Source organism: Monosiga brevicollis, genomic scaffold (genome assembly GCF_000002865.3).
Source record: "Monosiga brevicollis MX1 MONBRscaffold_4 genomic scaffold, whole genome shotgun sequence".
Lineage (NCBI taxonomy): Eukaryota > Choanoflagellata > Craspedida > Salpingoecidae > Monosiga > Monosiga brevicollis.
This window is the reverse complement of record NW_001865041.1, coordinates 135431-159751: the sequence shown is the minus strand read 5'-3', so window position 1 is coordinate 159751 and position 24321 is coordinate 135431. Positions and strand designations below refer to the sequence as shown.

The window sequence follows — 24321 nt, the reverse complement described above, 5'->3', positions numbered from 1 at the left end:
GCGTTTTGATCAGCGCGCTTGTGGGTATTGCGAAGAGAGAGGGGAGGAGTGCAGGCAACATGGCGGCAAAGGCGACAAAGGTTCAGGTAAGAATGGGTTGGCCTCGAGCTTTGAATTGCAACTGCGAGCAGATGCACGTTCACTTCATCATCTGGCTAGTTTGAGGTCTTGCACCGGTCGGGACGTGCGCGAGTTGGCAAGCTCCTGTTTGAAAACGAGAGCATTCCGACGCCCTGCTGTCTGCTCCACACCGAAGGCGGTACGCTCCCCTTTTGGTTAAACCAAATTGTCGGTCTGCCTTGCATCTGAATTCTCAGGAAAACTCCAATCGCAAACAGGCGCCCTGCAGCACCTCCAACCTGACCTCATTGCACAACTGGAGAACGGGCCAATTCAGACGACTGTGTCACAAATGTTCGTTCGTTGGCCTCGACTGTGCTGCTGCTGCTGCTGCCATTCCACCATTCCAATGCTAAACCCCTCTCCATACTCAATGCCCATGATAGTTTCCCAGATCCCTTCAAAGCTTTGCAATCAGCCACCGACTTGAGCTATCGACGCTTTGCTCAACTCCCGGTACCAATGTGCACGCTTGGCCACCGGACCGGCAGTGCCCTGTGTGTGTGTGTGTGTGTGTGTGTGTGTGTGTGTGTGTGTGTGTGTGTGTGTGTGTGTGTGTGTGTGTGTGTGTGTGTGAGCGACCTACCTCACACCCGATGGCTTCAATACGGATACTGGCACTTCCATTTGGAATCAGTCGGGCCGTGTGCAGGTGAGCTTGCTTGCCCTGTCCTGCTCGCGTAAAGTATGATTTGTGCATGCGAATCTAGCTTGACTTGATGACCATGCTCATCATGCGGCGTAGATCACACCAGACGTCCTGCTTCGCGTTCTCGAGCGATGCCAGCCCGATCTGGCCTTGGCCCTGTGCGACAGCCAGTCTGCCCATGCGAGTGAAAAGCGTCAATTGTATGTATCATACACTCATGCAATTTTGGCTGCAGATATATCGCCGTTGACACTCACCCAAAATCTCCTCCTTTGGGGAATGCATGTTTTGATGCTTAGGCGTGCCGTTGAACGCACCAAAGGCTGGGTCGACACCATCATGGCTGGTGGTGTGCCTGCCGCCACGGCCATGCTACTGCCAATAATCGGTGGCAGTTCGCAGCGCGCGCGCACTGCCTGCACCGAGCACATGGTGGCCCTTGCGCCCCAAGTCGCCGGTCGGTTGCGACCAGCAATGTTAATGCCGCACCGCTTCTCGAAAGCCCCAGCTCGCTCATCTGTTGTCAACCCTTGTTCAACCAGGCTTTTACATTGATAGTCCATTTGCGGGTCAAAGTCCTGATGCTGCTTCCGAAATACTACATGCTTGCTGCGTACGTTGCGTTTCGAACATCGCCACACGCGCTCACGCTGTTGTCGGCGTGCACCCAGCTCATTTGTGCACACAATCGGCCCAGGATGCATTACCAGACGACAAGCTGCGCGTGATCAACGCCACCGCTACCTTCGGTTCGCCCTGGTGCCACCCGCGATGCAATGCCATTTTCTCATTCACCTCACCCACCTCGGGCCTGGGCTGGTTTGCAATCTAGACCAACTTTTGGCCGCCATCGAGGCCGGTGTTGATCTTCTAGATGGCCAGCTTGCAGTTCAAGCAGCCGAGGATGGAATTGCTCTTCACTGCGGTTTGTGCGACCGCCTGCCATGGCTTGGTATTTTCTCCAGCTTACCCGTCTTTCCACCTCTCCATACCCCAACAGGCCCTGATGGACCGCCAGGCACTTTGTCTTTGTGGGCCGCACACAACAAGGTTTGTTGTATGCAGCACACAAAGGAAGGAGCGCCGCCACCTTTTGCAAGACGACCAATACATCACAATCTGTTGTTTATCTAGGATGACATGGCTCCGCTCGTGGCGGGCTGTGAGTGCTATGCTTGCCGCAATTTCGGCCGCGCCTACATTCACCACCTCCATGTGACTCACGAAATGCTTGCGTCAATCCTGCTGACCTTGTACGTATGCGTTGGTCTGCTTTGTCCTAGCCCTGTCCCCGATGCCTGGCGTGTGAATAGAGATGCTTGTGACGTCGTGGTTGGTCGGATGTTGCTACTGCTCATTTTCCTGTGCGCGCCATGTCTTGCTCTTGTGTGGCGCCTGCACAACAGGCACAACCACTTCCAGCTTCAAACCTTGATGGCACATGCGCGTGATGCGATTCGGCGTGGAGACTTGTCCGCTTGGATCGCCAAGCTCCGTGGATCAAACCAACATTAATCAGGGCATTCTCTTTTGACCGAATATGGTGACAGCAATCCACCACCAAGTCACAAATACAATGTCAATGTTGTTATGCTTTTGAACGCATGAGATTGGGGTTGTGGCACAGCCTCAATTAAGGACGGGTCAAGCCCGCCTTCTCCTCTGGTTTGGTCAACGCAGAGGCGTGAAGAAAGGAGGGGGGAGAATCGCACTTGCCGTCATGTGTTTGACAAAAAGAGCGAACCAGGGTACGACTTGGAAAGCAGAACAACGAACAGGGGGAAAAGCCGCATGGAAGGAAAGTGTTGTGTGGAAGTGTTCGATGTGAAATGCGGGAATTTAAAGGGTGCTGACGAACAACACAGTTGCATCATATTGAAAGTTGGATAGCTCATGAAGACAAAGAACATCGAAAGACTCGGGGCAAAGTAGCGCAAAGGGCGCAACAGCAGAAACAGACAGGTCAATCAAGAGAAGTAAAACTACGATATCAAGCGAAAGAGAACGCGAGATGCGTCAAAGCCAGAACAGGCTTGTGGCGGTAGCAGCATCACGGATGCCTTGAATCAGCTTAGGCCGCCGGCTGCAAAGGTGTCAGGGCAGCCTTCGCAGCTGGGTACTTGGCATAGTATTCATCCTGAGTCATGTATTCAGCCGTGATTTGACGGCCATCGAAAAAACGGCCATTCATCACAGAGCTAGCGTGCGCAGCCGAGCGCGTGTCGGAGAATTTGAGGTAGATGTCGCCCTGCGAGGTCTTGTCCACTACGATGTGGAAAACGGGTCCACTCTTGGTACACTCCTCCAAGACCTCCTCGGCCATGTCCTTGTCCCAGTTTGCCTCGGTTTCCCTGAGAACACAGACGCATAACATCAGGACAATATAAGCCAAGTCGGGCCGCCACATAAACAAACGTAAAATGGGTTAGCACCCAAAGTACATACTTGGCTGGATCAAACATGTGGTGGAGAACGAGGAAGGGTGACTCTGGTTTGGGAGGCTTGGCGCCTGGCATGCCTGGCACAGCCATGTCTAGAAAAGAAGAAGAGCGTGAGAAGAACATGACAAGTGAACACTTGGAAACACGCATATGAAGAAGGTTTGGGTAACATGGAGGCCAGTTGCAACCAAGTGCAGACGAGGCTGGAATGCCGACCCGAATTTGATGTTGGCCAGGTCTTCTGACCATCTCGACCACTGGGAAACACCAACTGTATTGGCGAGACCCGATCGGACGGCAAACGATATACTGGCCGAATGTGACGTGTCACATGCTGGATAGCAAGACGAGTCAACACCAAACAAAACTTTTGGGAAAATACAAACGGCCACACGAAGGGGAAAACATACTAGCGCGTGAAGCCAGGCGATGCATTAAAGCAACACGTGAGGTGCCGTTGAGGCGCAGTCCGCCGCGCTCCGTATCGTCGGTATCGGTTTGTGCGTTGTTGGGGTTGGCGCCGGGCATCATAGGCGCAGGCATGCCACCAGGAACCATGCCCGGCATCATACCAGGCATGGGCCCACCTCGACCCATATGGGGCATCCCAGGCATGCCCCCGGGCATACCACCGGGCATACCGGGCATGTTGCCGGCCATGGGCGGCACACCACCGGCCATCGGGGGCATGTTTGCGCCCAAGGCCGGTGCTCCACTGGCCATCCCGGTCTGTGCCGCCAGTGTGGCTCTGAGGGTATTGCCGAGGAAAGTCATTTCATTGAGGCCGTCAAGCGCCAGGTTGGCCTCATTGGGCTCATCGTATCGCACAAACGCCTCGCCCTTTGGTTGGCCTTCTTCATCGCGCACGAGCTTGCACTCGCGTACACGACCAAAGACCTTGACGAGCTCGCGCAGCGTCTCGTCATCCGTGACTTGCTCTGATAAGTTGGTGATGTGCAGTCGGGTCATGGCTTCACGCTCAAGGCGTGCCTTCTCGGCGGCCTGGCGATTCTTTTGCGCTTGCGTAAGCATGATGACAATGGGGGCGTGATTGAGACGCTGGCCGTTGAGAGTCAGCGCGGTGGGCACTGATTCGGGTTCAAGAAACTCGGCGTATGCCACGCCCTTTCCGCGCCCGGTGTTACGATCCCGCACCATGCTTACTGAGCGAACCTAGGGAAAAAAAAAGTCACACGACATGAGGCATCATCACGCAAAAAGAGCGAATAAGCTCGGTGTTGACATGCATGTCGAGATGAAAGAGCATTGAAACATGCACGTGGCGAGCTGATACGCACCTTGCCGGCATTTTGCTCGAGAAAATCAAAAAGATCAGCTTCGGTCGTTTTGCGCGAGAGTTGAGAGCAAATGACTGTGCGCTCGTCACGCTCCTCCTCGCTGAGGCGCGGGCCTGGTGCAGGACGGGGAGGGCTCGGCGAGCGGCGACGGCTACCACGACGGCGATCATAGTCGTCATCGCGGTAATGACGGTGGCGACGACGGTCATCACGGTAACGGTCATCACGATAACGATCATCACGGTAACGATCATCACGGTAACGATCATCGTAACGGTCATCGCGGTAGCGTCCACGGTCACGGTCATCGTGGCGATCTCGACTGCGGGAACGATGGTGGACATCACGGTCACGAGAGCGAGAGCGGCGGCGCTCATCTTCGCGACCGCGAGAGCGAGCGCGAGGATAGTCGCTGTCGCGATCTCGGCTGCTGCGCTCTCGTGGGGCTTCATCGCGATCTCGGCTGCTGCGTTGCTCTTCCTGGCGGGGTCCATCAGTCGGTGGTGCCGCCGGACCTTCAGGCTGTTTGTCACGGCCATTCTATTGATTATGCACATGTGCAGACAAACGCGAGTCAAAAAAATGGTGGGTGAGCAAAGCACCTCGATGACCATGCTCTCGTCAGTATGTCAAAGTGGCGATGGTCAACCACCGCCCACTCAGACCCAGATGGAAGAAAACGCGGTGATGACACACAATGGTATTGTGGGCATGTTTCAGACAACAATCACTCCAAGCACAACAGCACGAGGTGGAGCCGTACCCGTCAGAGGAGATCCCCCTGAGCTTCGAGGCACGTATGCCTAAGATGATAACACATGCATATTATTCTGATTCAACCACAACTGGCGAGGCCAAGACTGGACAAGCGCACAAATCACAAAGAGACGGCCAAACATGAAAGAACACCCCCAAGAAACACGTGTGGAAGAAGTTACTTCCACTGCGTGGAACCAAGGACTCATCCTCCCAAAACTAATGCACGGAAGAGATGACCAGAAGGCAAAAGGACGTTTACAAATCATCTTCCGGGAGCCAGCCAGGAGTGGAGTGGTTTGCAACAGAGCAGAGCAGGGCAGATGGTGAAGACTTACGGCAGGCATGGGTTTGCCATGGAAGTCGGCATCGAGCATGGCTTCCACTGAATCAAGGTCAGCCATGGCAGTGGTGTAGGTGTTGAGAAGACAAGGCCGAGGTTTGATGGTATATTGGTTCCGCTATCGGACCAGCAAGTGCACGGCAACTGAGCCCAATCAGAGAGGTACGAGGCTCACAGCCAGCGCTGCCCCTTATGCTTCTTCTTAAAAGTTCAATGACACTGCTCAGGCCACTGGCTTGAGTTTTTGGTGAAAATGAAGAACCCGAAGGAAACGTCGTGCAACGTGTTCAACATGTGTGTGTGTGTGTGTGTGTGTGTGTGTGTGTGTGTGTGTGTGTGGCGGGAAACGAGCCGTGTGAAAATATGTATTGGTTCAACGGTGTTTTTGGAGCAAAAACTATTGTGGTTGCAGGCTGCAGCTTCTAGCATGCTGCTTGCTTTGGCTGACATTGTGGCCGTTAATGTTGTCTGACAAACTCGGAATGGCGGGTCAAAAGCGAAGCATCGATTCGGATCGCTGACGGGTGCGCGGCACCGAGAAGAGGGGGAGGGAGGGGGAGGGAGGCAGCAGAAGCAGGGGACCTATTGTCTCGGCGCTCAGCGCCACTAGGCACCTTTGCAGCCCAGCATCATGTTTGCATCAACCCTGCATGTCTATGTGGTGGCATGCGCGCGTGCATGTCTGCGTGTGTCTGCACGGGTGCGCGTCTAGAAAAAGCGTTGCCTGCATCGGAGGCTCACAAGGCCTTTTTGGCTTGGGCTTGAGCCTCGTGCTGATTGGCGTTGGATGGCGGTGAGCGGCGCAGATACGAGAAGATGTCGTCGACCACATTGACCAGGACGGCCAATATCAGCAGGATCGCCAGGACCAGCCACTCGATGACCACCATTCTGACTGGTGCGAAGTGAGGTCTTGGCAAAATGATCGATTGTCATTCTTCAATCTAACATTATTTATTTCCAAGGGGCATGTCTGTTCTTGCTGCCCAAAGAGCTGAGGAGTGTGAGTGGGGTAATGTAGGTGGCGAAGTGGGGAATCATGTGACATCTCCTGACAGTGAAGACGATCATATCTATACAATGACCCCATCTCGGGGGTCTATTTATATTATCCGTGTCCGACGCTGGCCAAGTGGCATTACCAAATGGCCTTGACCTGAGTAGGAGATGTCACAGGGTTGACCAACAACCTACCACCCCCTTGGATCACGCCTTTGTGGCAGGTGCACCATAACACCATTAGCACCATAATAAATCACAACATGTTGTGTGTGTCTTTCTTCTTCTCCCTCCTCTCCCTCTTTCCTGTCCCCTTCTCACGTCTTCCTGAGTAAGAAATAAGACGAGTCAAGCGCCCTCCCCCAAGACCACGCCCTCGACCTTCAACCCTTACGCGACTTGCAACTGTTTTCTTCGTTTGAAAGCCTCAAGAACAAAAGAAAAGTGCAGCACGCCACCCAAGAATGCTAACACCGTCTCTCTCTCTCTCTCTCTCTCTCTCTCTCTCTCTCTCTCTCTCTCTCTCTCTCTCTCGTGTCGTCGGACGGACGGCGTTATTTTCCCCTCGAGCGCGAGGTTGCATTGGGTTGGACGCCCGGCTCAGGACCGAACAAGTATCGGGACTGGGTAGCAGACATCACACATCTCTCAATCAAGTCTGCCAACCGCTGCCTTTGTGGTGGTGAGGTTGGTGTGCGCCGCTGCCTGAGCTGCGCCGCCTCTTGCCTTTTCTTTGACGTGCCTTGCTGCTGGTATGTGTCGATGCAAGTCTTGACATCCCCCCCTCCTCTTCCTCTCTCGCTGCCCATCAGCACGGTCCCGGTCACTGGCTTGACTTGACGCCACCGTGACATGCCGGCCTTTTTGATTCGAGTCCGCCACTTGTGTTCTCACACACCCTGAATGCCCGCCGCCCCCACCCTTGGTCTTGCAGAGGGGTTGCCATCCGTGAATGCCAACATGGCCCGGTCTGCCGTTTGGGCCGCGCTGGCCCTCGTGCTGACGGCGGCTGTGGTCTTGGCCACCGAAGTCGAGGTGTCCGTGAGCGATGCCCGCCTTGGCGCCCTACATACCGCGTCCTTCGAGGACCTGCCCTTTGTGCGCTCGTCCCCCTACTTGGAATCTTTCTTTGGCGCCACGCGCTTCCAGGAATTTTTCCGCGACAGCTTCCGCCAGAAGCAGTTTCGCCTCAACACACGGAATGAATCTCGCGTTCAAGCCGCTTTTGGCGAAGGCCTCATGCCTCAGGAGCTGGTTGCCAACCCCCGCGAGTTGACCAAGCAACTCTTCAACTCGTTTAGCGCAACCACCAATCCCAACGCGGTCTCAGCCCAATCCAAGACGGGTGATAAGCTTCCCCGCCCCACTCAGGACACTGACGTAGACTCTGTCCTCGACAACGGTGGTAGCTTTGTCTTTCGTTTTGAACACCTCGAGACCCATGCCTCCCTGCCCCTGGTCGATGCCCTTCAGGGCTTGCTGTTGACCACCGTGACACCCCACGTCTACGCCTCGGGCATGGAAGCCCAAGCGCTCAAGCCTCACACGGACGAGTACGATGTTGTCGTCGTCCACATGGCTGGTCGCAAGGTTTGGCACACTTGCATCCCCCGCGTCAACGCTAGCTCCGAAGTCACCACAGACGCCCAGCGTGCCGAGCTCAACGAGATGGTTCGCGAGAACGTTCAAGGTACGCCCATCCCCGTTCGGCGCCCGTGTCTTTGTAACTCCAACCACCCCATGTTCTTCTTCTCCCACTCCCCTTTTCTCTCCCATCACAAAGTTCACCTGCGTTTTGGCGAAGCCCTGTTTGCCGCTCACGAGATACATTGCTTGCTTGCACTTGCCTCCACACCCAGGTTGCTCTTCATTCACCAAGGCCGACCTCGAGCGCATGGACTGCACCGAGTTTGTCATGTCACCCGGCGACGTCTTGTACATGCCCAAGGGTGTGGTTCATTATGCCGAAACCAAGGGCTCCGATTTGGCCGTCCACATGACACTCGGCCTCTTGCAAGATTCTCACACCTGGCAAGATGTCCTCCAGTATGCCTGCGCGCTCGCCAACCTCAGCGATTGCCGCGTTCTCGACCAGACCTTTGAGGCCATCTTCAAGAATCAGGACGGCGTCGCCTGGCGTGATTTGATTCCCTTTTGGAGGGACAACAGCGATTATGGCACCACGGGCAAGGATGTCAGCGAAACCTTTGTGGCCGCCAGCGTGGCTCATATTCAGCAACTCCTTGATGCCAGCCGTGAAAAGGGCCTTTTGGCTTCTGTGCGCGACGCCCTGGCCCAACAACCCAGCTACGCCTCCTCCTCTCAGCGCCTGGCTGACTTTGAGCGCCTCGTCGCTTTCCTTGCCGACTCCACCCAGATTGCCCAAGTGGTCGAAGCCATTGCCGCTGCCGGTGACGGTGACGAAAACGACGCTGAAGGCCTCGACCGTCTCAAGCGTCTGCGTCGCAGCACCTCATACTACCAGTCCTGCTCGGGCTGCTACTGCTCGGGCTGCGACCGCGACTCGAGCTGTGATTGCAGCTGCTCCTACTATGGTTGGGGCTGGCTCTGGTACTGGAGCTCATACTCGTGTGACGGCTGCTGCGATTCCTCCTCAAATTGCGATGGTGGATGTCGTTGCTACTCGGGCTATGCTGGTAACGCCTACAGCGGTCGCTGCACGCGTTGCTCCTCGGGCACCTACGCCTCGGGTTCCAGCTGCCGTTCTTGCCCTTCGGGCAAGTACAGCACCGGCAGCGCCAACTCAGCCTGCCGCACCTGCTCGGCTGGAAAGTACATGCCCTACACGGGCCGTTCCTACTGCTACACCTGCCCTTCGGGCAAGTACCAGCCCTACTCGGGTCGTACCTCCTGTTACACCGTTCCCAGCGGCTACTACGTGAGCAACAACCGCGTATACCGCTGCCAGCCAGGCTACTACTGCACTAGGGGCTACCGCTACAGCTGCCGACCAGGCACCTACCAGCCCTACTCTGGCCGTACCTCTTGCTACTCATGCCCTAGCAACAGCTACCAGCCCTCGTATGGTGCCACCCGCTGCAACAGCTGCTCGTCTGGCTACTACTCCTCCGGCTCGTCCATTTTGGCATGTCCCCGTGGCTACTACTGCACCGGGTGCCGCCGCTACGCCTGTACCGCGGGCAAGTACCAGAGTCAGACCGGCAAGAACTACTGCAACTCGTGCCCCACCGGCACCTATTCGTCCTCGGGCTGGTCCAGCTGCTCTTCTTGCTCCCCGGGCACCTATCAAAACCAATACGCCCAGTCCAGCTGCAAAGCCTGCAGCTCGTCCCAGTATCAAAATTTGTACCGTCAAACGAGCTGCAAGTCGTGCAGCACTGGCTATTACCGCCGTACTTCGTCCTCCCAAGCCTATTGTCCTGCTGGCTCCCGTTGCCCCGGTAGCTGCTCCCGCTATACCTGCAGCCCAGGTACCTATTCTCTTGCCGGTGCTACTTCCTGTTCGTCGTGTCCCTCGGGTCAGTATCAAGATCAGTACGGCCAGTCGAGCTGCAAGCCCTGCCCCTCCAACCAGTATACCAGCTCGACGGGCTCCACTCGTTGCACCACCTGCACTCCGGGCAAGTACCGCAGCTCCTCCTCCACGCTGGCCACCTGCTCTTCGGGCTACTACTGCCCCCACTCCAACTGCATTCGCTACGCCTGCCCTGCTGGAAAGTACCAGAACCAAGCCGGTCAGACCAACTGCAAGACCTGCCCCTCCAGTCAATACCAGAACCAGCTGGGTCAGACCGGGTGCCGCTCCTGCTCCACCGGCTACTACTCGCCCGATCGTACTCGCCAGGTGCGATGCCCCACCGGTAGCTCGTGCAACTCCTGCTCGGCTTCCACTTGCGCTGCCGGTACCTATCAGGACCAAGCGGGCCAGACCAGCTGCAAGTCTTGCCCCACCGGCAAGTATGCCCCGGGCCGTGGCTACTCCACCTGCCAACCCTGTGCCGCTGGGACTTATCAGGACCAACGGGGACAAACCAGCTGCAAGGTCTGCACCGGTGGTGTGACCTCGACTGCCGGCGCCTCGTCGTGCTCCGCGTGTAGCCCGGGCGTCTACCGCACCTCCTCCACCTCCACTGCCACCTGTACCCGAGGCTCTTATTGCCCTGGTGACTGCACCCGCACGTCCTGCCCGCCCGGTACCTACACGAGTGGTACTGGACAAAGTGCTTGCACATCCTGTCCCTCCGGCAAATACGCGACTGGCTATGCCAACACAGGCTGCACCTCGTACAGCGCCGTGTGTGCGGCTGGCTACTTCCAATCGAGGGCACCCACCTCGTCCTCGGACCGGGTCTGCAGCCCTTGCGACGGCGTCAACAACTACCAGGATCTGTCCGGCCAGACGAGCTGCAAGGTCCTGACCAGGTGTACTTCCACCCAGTATCAGGCGGTGGCCCCCACAGCCAAGTCGAATCGCCAGTGCGCCACCTGTCTTGTTGCGCGTGACTGTGCGGCCAATGAATATCTCACTGGAACTTGCAATGGTGGTACCTCACGAACCTCCTGCAAGGTTTGCGATGGTTCATGTGCCACTTGCTCGGGTCCTTCTTCAAGTGAATGTCTCACTTGCCCCGGTGCTTACGTGCTGAACGCCAACAAGCAGTGCGTCAACCCGTGCCCTGCTGGTACCTACGGCACGTCTGGCAACTGCAAGAACTGTGACTCGACCTGTGCGACCTGTGAGGCCGCTGGCAGCAACGCGTGCACTTCATGCACTGCCCCTCGCACCCTCAACGCGGCCACTCGGCAGTGCATCTCCAACTGCCCGTCCGGCCAATTCCACCACCTGCAGCGAGATGAGTGTGTCAAGTGTGACACATGTGACACCTCTGAATATCGCTCTAGCGACTGCACGGCCACCTCGGATGCCGTCTGCACCGCGCTTTCCACCTGTGCTCCAGGCACCCGGATTTCCCGTGATGCGACCGCGACCCAGAATCGCCTCTGCTCACCCTGCTCCAGCGGTTTCACATCGGCAAGCAACAGTGATGAATGCGCTCCTTGGACCGTGTGCTCCCCCGGTGAGTACGTGACGAAGCAGGAGACGTCGTCCACCGACCGCACTTGTGGCACCTGCGCTGCCGGCAAGTACACCGATGGTCAAAACGCTGTGCAGTGCTCGCAATGCCCTGCTGGTACTTACCAAGGTAGCAAGGGTGCCGCCATCTGCACCGAGTGTGGTGCGGGCATGTACTCGAGCGCTGGCTCCACCTCGTGCACGGCCATCCCGGCTGGATCGTACGGCACTGGTGGCACCAGCAGCACCCGCACGGGCATCAGCCCCTGTCCGGTCGGCTACGCTTGCCCCGGCGGTGACTACCAACCCCAAGAATGCTCCAGCATCAGCCAGTACCAGGATCAGTCTGGCCGTGCCACTTGCAAGTCGGCATCGGACTGCAGCCTGGGTGAGTACGCGAGCAATGACCCCACGACCACCACAGATCGCCGGTGCACGGCCTGTCCGGCCAACACCTTCCAGGATGATCCTGAGCACGTGGATGAGGCGTGCGAGCCTGTGACCGTGTGCAAACCTGGCGAGTTTGTGGACACCGCTGCGACCAAGACCTCGGACACGGTCTGCTCGGCCTGCCCCAATGAGAACTCGTATGCCAACGCCGACACCAACAAGTGCGAGCTCTTGACGGAGTGCGCCCCCGGCACATATGTGGCCAAGGCCGCCACTTCCTCCTCCGACCGCACTTGCACGACCTGCCCCACCAACACCTTCACGGACAAGCCCAATCTCTCCAAGTGTTTGTCCGTGCAAAGTTGTTCCCCAGGCAGTGGCCCCCACCCGCACCAGCGACCGCGCCTGCGCGACTTGCGCCGCTGGCTCCTTCCAAAACAACGTGGACCATGAAGAGGCGGCCTGTTCGGCTTGGCGTGACTGTGGGGCCGGTAGCTACGTGTCCACGCCCGGCACTTTGACCAGCGATCGCCAATGCAGCGCCTGCAGCTCTGACCAGTATCAGGACCAGAGCAACCAGGCCGCGTGCAAAGATGTACCGGAAGGATATTACCGCGTGTCCGCCAAGGAGATTGCCCAGTGTGATGTGGGATACCGGTGCACTGGTGGCCAGGCGATGCGCTGCGTCACGGGTGATACCTACCAGGATCAGCAAGGCCAGTCGGTGTGCAAGAACGTGACCCACTGCTCCTACGGTACCTACGCTTCGCAGCTGCCCACCGAGATCCGCGACGCCATCTGCACCACTTGCCCCGCCGGCTTCTTCAACGACGACATTGACCATTTCGATACGGCGTGCTCGAAGATGCGTGACTGTGTGGCTGGCCAGTATGTCCTTGCGGCTGGTACCTCTTCCACCGATCGAAGCTGCGAAGGCTGTGATCCGGACGATACTTCGAGTGCCCGTGAAGCCGGTTTTTCCAACACCACCAACTCGGCAAGCTGTACGCCCCTTAGCCTCTGTCCCGCCGGCAAGGCCGTCAACAGCGCCGGCTCTGCCACTGCAGATCGCACGTGTACCGCTTGCTCTCCGGGCAACTCGTATATGGCCACGGATCAGCACTCGGAAACCGAGTGCGTGCCCGTCTCGGCCCCTTGTGATGTCGGCATGTATGAATCGAAGAATGCCACCTTGACATCGGACCGCGAGTGCACGGCCTGCGCCACTGGCACTTTCCAGGACGTTAGCGACCAAGCATCGTGCAAACCCTGGTCTGACTGCCCTGTGGGTTCGTACATCGAGAATGACGGCACCAAAACCTCGGATCGCGTGTGCCAGACGTGCGACGGCGTGACCAACTACGGTGATGTGAAGAACCTCCAGCAGTGCAAGGCCATGAGTGTTTGCCCTGTTGGCACTCAGTACATCAAGGTGGAGGGCACCCCAACCACTGACCTCGAGTGCGCGACCTGTCTGCACGAGAGCGACTGTGCTGATGGCGAGTACCTTGCTGGCCAATGCAAGCACCTGAACGCACCATACTGTGCCGATTGCCATCCCAAGTGCGAAACGTGCTCGGGCCCCCTGGACACGGAGTGCAAGAGCTGCCCCGAGGGCACTCACCTCGAGCACGGACAGTGCGTCACCGAGTGTTCGTACGGCAAGTACAGTGCTGGCGGCACGTGCACGGACTGCGATGACAGCTGTGCCGACTGCGACGGTCTGGGGTACCGCTGCACGGACTGCGCGGCCCCCAAGGTCTTGGACGTGTCCACGCAGACGTGCAAGGACACGTGTCCCGCTAGGTTTTACGTCAACCGAACCTCGCGTGTTTGTGTCAACTGCGAGCCCTGCGGTGAAGACGAATTCACAACGACCCAGTGCACACACTCATCCAACCGCCAGTGCACTGTCATGTCCACCTGCCCCGTCGGCACTTACATCTCAGTCGGCGGTACCGAGTCTAATGACCGTGAGTGCGAAGCGTGCTCTTCGTCAACCCAGTACCAGGACCAGGTGAACCGTAACTCGTGCAAGACGCTGCGCAACTGTGATGTCGGTCACTACGTTACCGTGGCCGGTACCGTCAGCTCTCAGCGCGAGTGCGGCGTGTGCGCGCCCGGTACTTACAGCGGCTCCTCGAACAGCGCCGTGTGCGAGCCCTGTGCCAAGGGATACGGTCAGCCCGAACACGGTCAGAGCTCATGCACCGAGTGCGGTGTCGGCGCCTTCCAGAACCAGACTGGCCAGGCGACCTGCATGAAAATCCCGTCATCGTACTTTGGCGTCGGCGGTGGCCCTCGAACGCGCACTGATATCCAGTACTGTGAACCTGGCTACGGTTGCCCCGGTGGTACCACGACTCGTATCATGTGCGACGGCATCAGTACTTACCAAGATCAAGCCGGTCAAGTCTCCTGCAAGACGGTCACACTCTGCCAGGCTGGCGAGTTTGCCTCAGTGCAAGCCACGCGAACGAGCGACCGCGTTTGCAGCGCGTGCGCCCCCGGCTTTTACATGGACCGCTATGCCCACACGGAAACCAAGTGCAAGCCGCACACGGTGTGCCAACCAGGCACCTTCACTGCTGCTCCCGGCACCAACTACACGGACACCATCTGCGCTGCTTGCGATGGCCAGACGGGTTATTCGGATGAAGCTGGTTTGGGTGACTGCAAGCCCATCTCAAGCTGTGAGCCTGGCGAGTACGTTTCCCGCACGCCCTCGTCAACGCGCCCTCGCCAATGCACCGACTGTGACACGGGCAAGTACAGTGCCACGGTCAACGCAGCCGATTGCGTGGCGGTGACCGACTGCATGCCCGGCACTCGCATCTTGGCTGAGGCCACTCTGGCTCGGGACCGCGTTTGCACCAACTGCATCTCGGGCTCATCCTACTCAAACACGAAGAACGCAGAAGAATGCACAGCTGCTACCCTCTGTGCGTCGGGCGAGATTCAAAGTGTGGCCGCCACGTTGACCTCGGATCGATCCTGCTCAGGCTGCCCCGTGGGCAGCTTCAGCGGTAATGCCAACAACCAGGACACGCAATGCCAGCCCTGGAAACATTGTGCCGCGGGTACTTATGAGCACGCTGCGGGTACGTCAAGCTCAGACCGTGTTTGCTCCAAGTGCCCCAGCCATCAGTTCCAGGACGAGGCCAATCAGCAGAGTTGCAAGGACTGCAGCGAGGGTTACTACGCTGTGTCCGCGGCCGAGCAGAAGATTTGCCCGGCCGGCAGCGCCTGCGATTCGTGTGAGCGCTCCGCCTGCAGTCTTCGTGAGTCGTTCACGTCAGAGCAGGGCACGACGGCTTGCGTTCCCGTTATCCCCTGCACGGTGGGCCAGCGCATTGTGAGCATGCCCACTCTCACCTCACAGGCGCAGTGCACGGCTTGCGACGATGGCACCTACAATGACGATGCTTCCAACTTTGACCTCACATGCAAGCCTCACTCGGTGTGCGTGCCTGGTGAGTACGTGTCCGAGGTCGCCACCGCAACCTCGGACCGCGAGTGTGATGCCTGCTCTGGTGGCTTTAGCGCTGTAAACAATGCGGCCTCGTGCACGGACTTCCGCACCTGCGGCAAGGGCGAAGTGGAGATTTCTGAGCCCACGCGCACCACGGATCGCCAGTGCTCCTCGTGCGAGCTCGGCGTTACCTACATGGATGATGTGGATCACACACGCGATACGTGTGTGCCCGTTTCTCCCCCTTGCGCGCCGGGTGAGTACCAGTTTAGCGCACCGACCATCAGCAGTGACCGCGTGTGCCTGAACTGCCCCACCGGCAAGTACACCGATAGCTCGGACCAGTCTAGCTGCGCCGCCAACGTGGTCTGCCCCATCGGAAGCGTTTACGCGACCGCAGCCACGCGCACTCAGCGAGGCACTTGCCGCTCGTGTGACGGTGAAACGCACTACTCGGACGAGGGCAACGCCACGGCCTGCAAGCAAACAACGGTCTGTCCGTCGGGCTCTTACGTGGTTGTCGAGGCTACTGCGTCCTCGGACCGCCAGTGCGAGGTCTGCCTCACGGCCGACGACTGCGCTACCTCGCAATTCTTGAGCGGCCAGTGCCGATCCGAGGCCCCTCCCACTTGCGTTGCCTGCCATGCCTCATGCGCCACTTGCGATGGCCCCGCCGCCACCGACTGCCTCACATGCCCCGAGTCGACCAACTTTGACAATGGCGAGTGTGTGAGCAGCTGTGATGACGGTGACTATGAGGACACGACTCAGCAATGCCGCAGCTGTGACGCCTCCTGCGCCACCTGCGATGGCCCTGGCCCCAACAACTGCCTCAGCTGCCCGGCAGATACTCACCTCGATCTCAATGCCAAGCGCTGCGTCGACGCATGCACCTCGGGCTTTTACAAGGATGCCACCACCAAGTCGTGCGTGCAGTGCACGAGCTGCGGTACCGGCGCGTATGCGTCGGCCGCCTGCACTGCCACCTCAGATGCCTCTTGTACCCCTTGGTCCACCTGCACTGCGGGTCAGTATGTCACTGGCAACCCGGATAGCGTGCAGGACCGAACTTGCGCCAATTGCGATGGCACCACTCGTTACCAAGATCAGATCAACCAGGCCTCGTGCAAGGTTCCGACCTCGTGCGACCCGGGTCACAGCGTGTCGGCTGACGTCACCACGACCACTGACCGCGAATGCCAGATCTGCGCCGCGGGCTCGTACGCAGATGCGGCCAACGCGGAGTCTTGTGCCCCTTGCCCAGCCGGCCATGTGCAGCCGGAGCAGGGTCAATCTACCTGCCGCAACTGCGGCCCGGGTACGTACCAGGCCCAGACCGGCCAGACGTCGTGTGTGACCATCCCCGCTGGAAGCTACGGAATCGGTGGCACCGTGGCCACCCGCACGGGCAGTGCCGTTTGTGCCAAGGGCTTCGCTTGCCTCGGTCGCGAGCATGCTCCCCAGGCCTGTGATGGCGTTAACACGTACCAAGACGAGATTGGCCAGACAGCATGCAAGCGCATCAGCACCTGTGGCCAAGGACAGTATGCTTCTTCCGCGCCGACCACCACCAGCGACCGCGTTTGTTCGGCCTGCCCTGATGGCGAGTTCCAGAGCCTGGCCCTTCACATGCAGGCCAGCTGTACCGCCCACACGGTTTGCCAACCGGGCCAGTTTGTGATCAGCGATGGCACGGCCGTTGTTGACCGCCGTTGCGGTGAGTGCAACGGTATCGACGAATTTTCGACCACAACCAACGCCGCCAGCTGCCAGGCCGTGGCTGATTGTGCCGCCGGCACGTACGTGACCGAAAGCCCCTCTGCCACGGAGAACCGCCAGTGCGCCGCTTGCCCCAATGGTAAGTATAGCGAGAGCACCAACCAGGATGCCTGCATCGACTGGCAAGACTGTGCTGCCGGCAACTACGTGCAGGTCAATGGAACCACAACCACGGACCGTGAGTGCGAACCGTGCGACTACGGCGTTGACTTTTCCACGAGCACCAACGCCATGGCCTGCACGCCCGTGCAAGACTGCCAGATGGGTCAGCGTGAGACCGTGTCACCCACCCGCGTGCGTGGTCGTACCTGCGAGCCGTGCTCTGAGGGCACGTACATGGATCTGTCAGACCATGACCGCACCCGTTGCAAGGCCGTCTCCACGTGCACCCCGGGTACCTTCGTCTCGGTCGATGCCACCATCAGCAGCGATCGCGTTTGCGTGGCCTGCCCCTCCGCTGCATTCTCAACCGGTGAGAACGTGGAGGCCTGCACGCTGTGGCGCACTTGTGGTGCTGGTCAGTACGAGCAGGAAGACCCCTCCCCCACAAACGATCGCGTCTGCGTTGACTGTGCGGCCGGCACGTACATGGATAAGTCCTCCCACTCAGACTCGACCTGCTCGGCAGTCTCCAGCTGCCCCGCGGGCACGTTTATCCGACAAGCCGCGACGCTCGAGGCCAACGTCATCTGCGCTGCCTGTGATGGCGTCACCGGCTATAGCTCTGAGGAGAACCAAGCAGCTTGTACCCCGGTTTCTGACTGTGGTCCTGGGGCCTACATCTCTCGAACCGCGACTACGACCTCGGATGTGCAATGCCGCAACTGCACCTCCGAGTGCCTCCCCACACAATTCTTGACGGGCACCTGTGGTGGTGATGAGGGTACGGCCAACCCTACTTGCGTTGACTGCCACCCTACCTGCGCCACCTGCTCGGGTCGCAGCAAGTCCCAATGTCTGACCTGCGCTGGCAACCTGATTTATGACGAGGGCACCTGCATGACCACTTGCAGTGATCCCCATGATTACCCCACAGGCGGCGCGGGCAGCGCGTGCGCCGCGTGCGACGATTCTTGCGGTACCTGTGTTGGCCCCTCTGCCAACAACTGTACGTCGTGCGAGGGCAATTTGCACCTCAGCCCCGACTTTGCCTGCGTCGCACACTGCCCTTCGGGCTACTTTGACAACACCGACGACAACCGTTGTGAGGTATGCGCGACATGCACTTCGGGCACGTGGGCTTCAACGCCGTGCGCGCAGGATGCACAGACAGTGTGTTCGGCGTGGTCGCCGTGCGCCATTGGAGAGGAGCAGAGCACCGCCCCCACCCCGACGTCGGACCGCCAGTGTGCTGCATGCCCAGAGGGCTTTTACCAGGACGAGGCTGGCCAGCTGACTTGCAAGACTGTCAGCCTTTGCAACTCGCCCGACGTGGAGGTCGTTGCTGCTACGCCATCCTCTGACCGCGTCTGCGATTGTGACTATGCCGCGTGCGTCGATCGCATCAACAACATTTTCGAGGACCACATGTGTCGTGCCCCGGCCCCCGCGGAAATGGACTACTACGTGAACAACAGCCTCATCGGGTGCTGCACGGGTCGCCTCGAGGCGGAGCAGATCAACGATATCAGCAAGAGTGACACATATGCTGAGCGCCATGACTGCGATGGTTGCCAGCGCGGCCTTTGCTCGTGCGTCGATGGCTACGTGGAAACCAACACGACCTTTGTCATCTCTCAAAGCGACATTGCAGAGGCTGACGAAGTTGCCACGACGGACAGCTCAGCCACTGTCGCCCCTGCCACTGTGTTTGGCACCACCTGCCAACGCTGCCCGGCTGACACCTATAAGCCGAGTCACACCAACCAGTGTGTGCAGCAGACTGTTTGCCATCCTGGCCAATACGAGGCCGTGGCTGCCTCCATCACCTCGGCGCGCGTTTGCACCACGTGCAACTTTGACGCAGAGACGGACGACGACGCCAATCCGTTGACGCCTTGCGTGCCCGTGATCAAGTGCACCGCCGATCAGTGGGAGCAGTTTGCCCCAACGGTCACCTCCAACCGCGTGTGTCGCGCCGATTTCCCGGTGGCCGTCAACTTTGCGGCCGACTACGACACCTTCTTCGGTAACGACAACATGACCACCAACCGCACACTCGAGTTCCTGAGCGCCTTCCGTGGCCGCGTGGCCCGGGGCTACATGAGTAAGTATGGCGTCCGTGTCAATCAGTCGGACATTGACCAGTTCTTTGAGCCTGATACGTCAGTCTCACGCGGACCCGTCCTCAGCACGGCACGCCGTGCTGCGACACATGCCATCACCGTTACCGTGTTTTCGAGCAACGGCACGATCCAAACGCTCATTGTGGAGATGTCCATGAACGGCACGCTCATCGTGGACGGGCTGGAAGCATGGCCATGTTCCGCCGGTTTTGACTATTATGTTGAAGCACTCAGCACAACGCCCGGTTACCCGGCCGAGTGCACCGAGTATAGCGAATGTGTCATCAATGAGTTTGAGGAATATGCTCCGACTACCACCACTGATCGCATCTGCGCTCAGTTCAAACGCGCTTGCGACACGGACGAGGTTGAACTTGCGGCGCCTACAGCCACCACTGATCGCCTGTGTGGCCCACCGGAAGTCGATGAGTCCACTGGTGCGGACGGAGGCAGTGCCGGCCTATCGGCGGGCGTCGTTGCCGTTATTGCCCTCATGGTTGTGCTCCTGGTTGTTGTGGCCCTGGGCTTTGCCGTCTGGAAGCACCGCAAGGACACCAAGGACAAGCGTCAACGGGAGTGGATCGAGAAAATGTCGACGCAAATGGGCTCCTCGGCCAACGACACCCTGCGCGACGGCAACACGCTTCTGCGTCAACTCTCCACCCGCAACAACGGCATTCTATTTGATAATCCAACCTTTGACGTGGGCGGTCGCCAGACGCTGCGCAAGCGCCCGCGTTGGTATGTTGGTGCCATGACCCGTTCCGAGGCCGAGGCCAAACTCCTCGAGGCCGCTGACCCCCAGGCCGGAGACTTTGTTGTGCGTGAGTCGGCTGCCAACGGCAACTTTGTTGTTTCCATCCTTCTCGATCGCAACACCTTTGAGCACCACCAACTGACGCAGGACGCTCAAGGCCGCTTCCGTCTCAATGGCAATCTGCTGTCCACCGAGTGCACTACCGTGGATGCCGTGGTCAAGCACTTGTCGCAGGAAATGGACGGCACGTCCGCCCTTCTCAATGTATCGGCAGCCGATCTGGACTATGGAGGTAACGACACGGGCATCAACGCTGGTGCGTACGGTGCTGCCGCCCCCGTGGTTGAGGAACGAGATGACTTCTATGGCTCGGTGGTCAAGGGCGAGGAAGAGGCGCCCGTCAATGTCCGTCCCGACTGGTTGCGTGGTGAAATGTCGCGTCAAGATGCCGAGATGATTCTGCAGTCAGACCCCACGCCTGGAAACTTCCTCATTCGTGAAAGCAAGGCGCGTGCCGGTACCTATGCCATCTCGCTCGTGATTCATGATGGCCGCGTCGAGCACCACTCCCTGGTGCCACAGAATGGCACGTACTTGTTGAACAAAAAGCCCATGACTCGCGCTTGCTCGACTTTGGAGGATGTGGTGGATCATCTGACTTTCAATGAGGAATCCATGACATGCACGTTGCGCCCCAAGGCCCCGCGCTCCATTGTGGGCAACCCTGGTTACGAGTTCTCTGAGGACAACGTGGGCTTCCCGGACAACGGCGCCTTCAACCCCACCATGTTTGCGTCTGGTGACAACGACCTCTACGATGCCAAGCCGACCTCTCGTCCGGCCTATGTTGGCCCTGACCAAGGCTACTTTGTTGCTGACCCCACTGCCCCAGCCCTCCCTGATAAGGATCGTGGCTACATGGATGTGGGCACTACCAACGTGAGCAACGACGATGCAGACGCCTAAACCAATCGCCCCCGTACGATGTCAGCGTGTCTGTGTTTCCACTTGATTTTCGTTGCGTGACAATGTTGCGCGGCTGTGTGTGTGTGTGCGCGCGCGCGCGTGTGTGTGTGTGTGGTTTTGTTTGCGTGATGACAAAGACAGGTCGCTTCAAGGATCGTATGAACGGAGCCTTTTTTTCCTTTGGTGTTGCGGTGTCCTTCTCTTTCGACCTGAACATTGGTATGACGCAGTGTGCAGGGCTTTGTCGCCTCCGCCGCCCCTCCCTCCGTGAAGGGGTGCTGCGATTGTCATTTTTTGCCCTTGCGTTTCCTGTGTTTGGTTGAAGGCGAAGTCGATCAAGGCTTAGCCGTGCGTTTCTTGATCGTTTTGCCTGTCTTTTCCCCCTTCTGCTTGGGGCATTTCCCTCTGATTGATTTCTTGATTGCTTTTGTGCCTTTGTGCCTTTGTGCTGCTGTGTGCCGTGTTGTTTGTCTGTTTTTTGCTTTTTTTTGACCATATGGGTTGTTTATGCTTTGCGCCACGTTTCTCGATGACAAGTGATGCGCCCTCAATTGATGAGTGAACGGCCTTTGACGCTGTCCATTTTAATCGAGGAACCAATCATCAACCACACCCGTGTTGCTTGGACACACTAACAAGCCATGCGCGGCTCGGCCGCCAAAAAAAAAAGAAACACCTTGCCCAGAGACGAGTGACTGCAGTGGCGCAGCTTACACTCCCGTCAACGGTCCAAGGAGACAGGAAATGACCATGGTGCACAAGGGAAAAGAATATGCGCAAACACCCGTTCCAAAGTGAGTCTCCTTAAGAGTTCTTCGCAGCAAACAGATGCAGCTTGTCCACAGGCATCACTTGATTCTCAAAATGCAGCTCAGCGTCTGTCAGCTCAAAATTCCAAATTTCCTCCACGGCGCGAAAGGTATGAACGCTACCCTGTTGGCCAGAGAGTTTCGAGTGTGAGCAATGCCGAGTGATTGTGATCAGAAGACCATAAGGCTTGGTACCTTCAAAACAGCCTTATTGTTCAAGGCCGCAAGCTTGTTGATCAACGACTTGTGAAATTGTGCCTCGATCATCTGACGCTGGTGGTCCGATACGACACTCGCCTAAGGATGTCAATGGCATGTCACATGTGTATTGAGAGAAAACCAACAGTCATGACCAGTGGGCTTGCCGCTCGTCATTTCAGGGCGGAAAGAGAACCAGGCACACAAAGGTATCCAAAGACGTGGTTCACACGAACATCAACCAAATCATTCAAGGTAGAATTGAGCGCAGACCCAATGGCCGCATGGTCCATCACGGCCTTGGCTTGGTAGTTGGCCATGTTTAGTGTTTCTGTGGAGTGGCAAGGGGTATTGGTGAGGCGTTGCCCAATCATCACACAGAGCTCGCGCAAGCTGCCGCACGCTGACCATGGCGCTGCCGTGCCGTTCCCCTGTATTCACAGCTTAACCCCAAGTGTCTGAGAAACACTGCCTCGATTCGCCCGCCAGAGCCCTGTTGCCGTCCTCCATACCCGCCCAAAGCGATGGCGCTGCCGTTTGCACACACACACACACACCTCTTTGAATTGTCGCAACACCAACAAAAGCCAAAAAAAAAATGACAAAGACAAGCTCAACGTTACTGTGTCAGCGCTTACACTTTGATGTATTGGGGTCAGTTTATAGGGTAAGGGCATTTTTGTCTCCCAATTTGCCAGTGACACAGGGAGGGTGAGGGTGTTGGTCGGCTCAACGGCAGCGCTCCTCCGCCTCGACCTCGCTGCGCCATCCCGCTGCGCCGCCTTTGAGGCAGCGCAAGATCGAATTGAGTGCGAATCTGGCACAAGATCTTTGATCCGTGCTTACGGCAGACCTTGCGCACTGCAAAAGCCGTTATCGGAGGATTTTGCTTTGATTTCCCTGCGACCGTTCAAGAATGGTATGATGCGTTCCTTGCGCCCGTTTGATTGGCTTGACGGCTCCTGCACTTGGCACTTGGCGGTGCTGAAGCATGGCCCCAACTACAACAGGACCACTTTCGCCTTGCGCGCAAACGCTAATCATGTGCACAGCAACCGCCGCGCCTACAACGGCTTTGCTCACGATTGTTTTGTTGCGTCGCATCTTGGCCCGGCCTTCGCTGCTATCAGTCGGACCTCAAAGCAGAGATTGAGCAGAAGAAGAAGCGTCTGCAGGAACTGCAAGAGCTGCGTCAGCGCCGACAAAGGCAACGCGATGAACGCCAAGGCTCAGTCACCCCAGTCAAGGATGTCGAAGTGAATCAGCTCGTCGATCAGCTGCTGGCGGACGCCGGTGTGTACGGTTGTGATAATGTACCTTCTTCCGCCTTGATTTGATACGCAGAGGCCCGGAAATCTCACGAGCAGATCGATGTGTCCCATCTTCACGCGTGCAGGTGCTTCGGGCCTTGCCCTGGAGCCACGCGATGCGCAGCCGTCCATGCCCGCGACGCCCGCCCGGGCCACGCGAACGCACCGTCGCCCGAAGAATACTGCGGCCATGATGGTGTCAGATGTACGCCATGAAGATGTTGCCCCGTCTGACAGCGTGACCTACGAGCGCTCGGCGCAAACCGACGTTGTTCCCGAGCTTCAACCCAAAGAAGCTAGTCAGTAGGGCTCCCGCATGCATCTTTTGGCCATCCTCCACCAGCATGTCTCTTGTGCCTGCAAACCCCTTGTTTCGTGCTTCTTCTTGCCTATTATGCCTTTCGTACCGCTGGCTTTGCTTGGTCATTCACATGAGAGAGGAAATTCCTTTTTTTTTTTTTTTCTGGAAGGGGGCGGGTTGCTGCTTTCTTCTAAACGGCTTCTTCATTTGGCAGGTGAAGGAGAAAGCGGCGATGAACAGCCCGTGGATGATGCTGCTGTTCCTTTTGATGACGAGGACGAGGCGGAGCAGGCCGACGAGCAAGAGCCGCAAGAAGAGGCCGAGGAGGACACCGTTCCCATCAAAGGTCAGGTCTCCCGCACGCTATTCTTCATTCTCAACATGGTCTCTTCTTCCAAAAGAATCATCCACTGCTTGTCTCGTGAGCTGACCTGCCCAACCACCTCTCCCCA

At 58.0% G+C, this 24321-nt stretch overlaps 2 protein-coding genes across 2 annotated transcripts; one reads left to right on the top strand and one right to left on the bottom strand.

Moving 5' to 3' along the window:
• Nucleotides 1-2387: 2387 nt before the first annotated feature.
• MONBRDRAFT_31400 (uncharacterized protein) lies at nucleotides 2388-6497 on the bottom strand (the record flags this gene model as incomplete). The annotated part of the gene is made up of 7 exons (XM_001743519.1): nucleotides 2388-3120; nucleotides 3215-3302; nucleotides 3621-4383; nucleotides 4509-5048; nucleotides 5603-5649; nucleotides 6130-6221; nucleotides 6349-6497. The coding sequence occupies 7 exons, from the start codon at nucleotides 6495-6497 to the stop codon at nucleotides 2841-2843; spliced, it is 1959 nt and encodes a 652-aa protein (XP_001743571.1). The 3' UTR covers nucleotides 2388-2840.
• Nucleotides 6498-11152: 4655 nt separating this feature from the next.
• On the top strand, nucleotides 11153-16301 carry MONBRDRAFT_2316 (uncharacterized protein; the record flags this gene model as incomplete). The annotated part of the gene is made up of 3 exons (XM_001743773.1): nucleotides 11153-11412; nucleotides 13538-13822; nucleotides 16124-16301. Coding segments are annotated over 3 exons (723 nt in total), but the record flags the coding sequence as incomplete, so codon positions are not given.
• Nucleotides 16302-24321: the final 8020 nt, after the last annotated feature.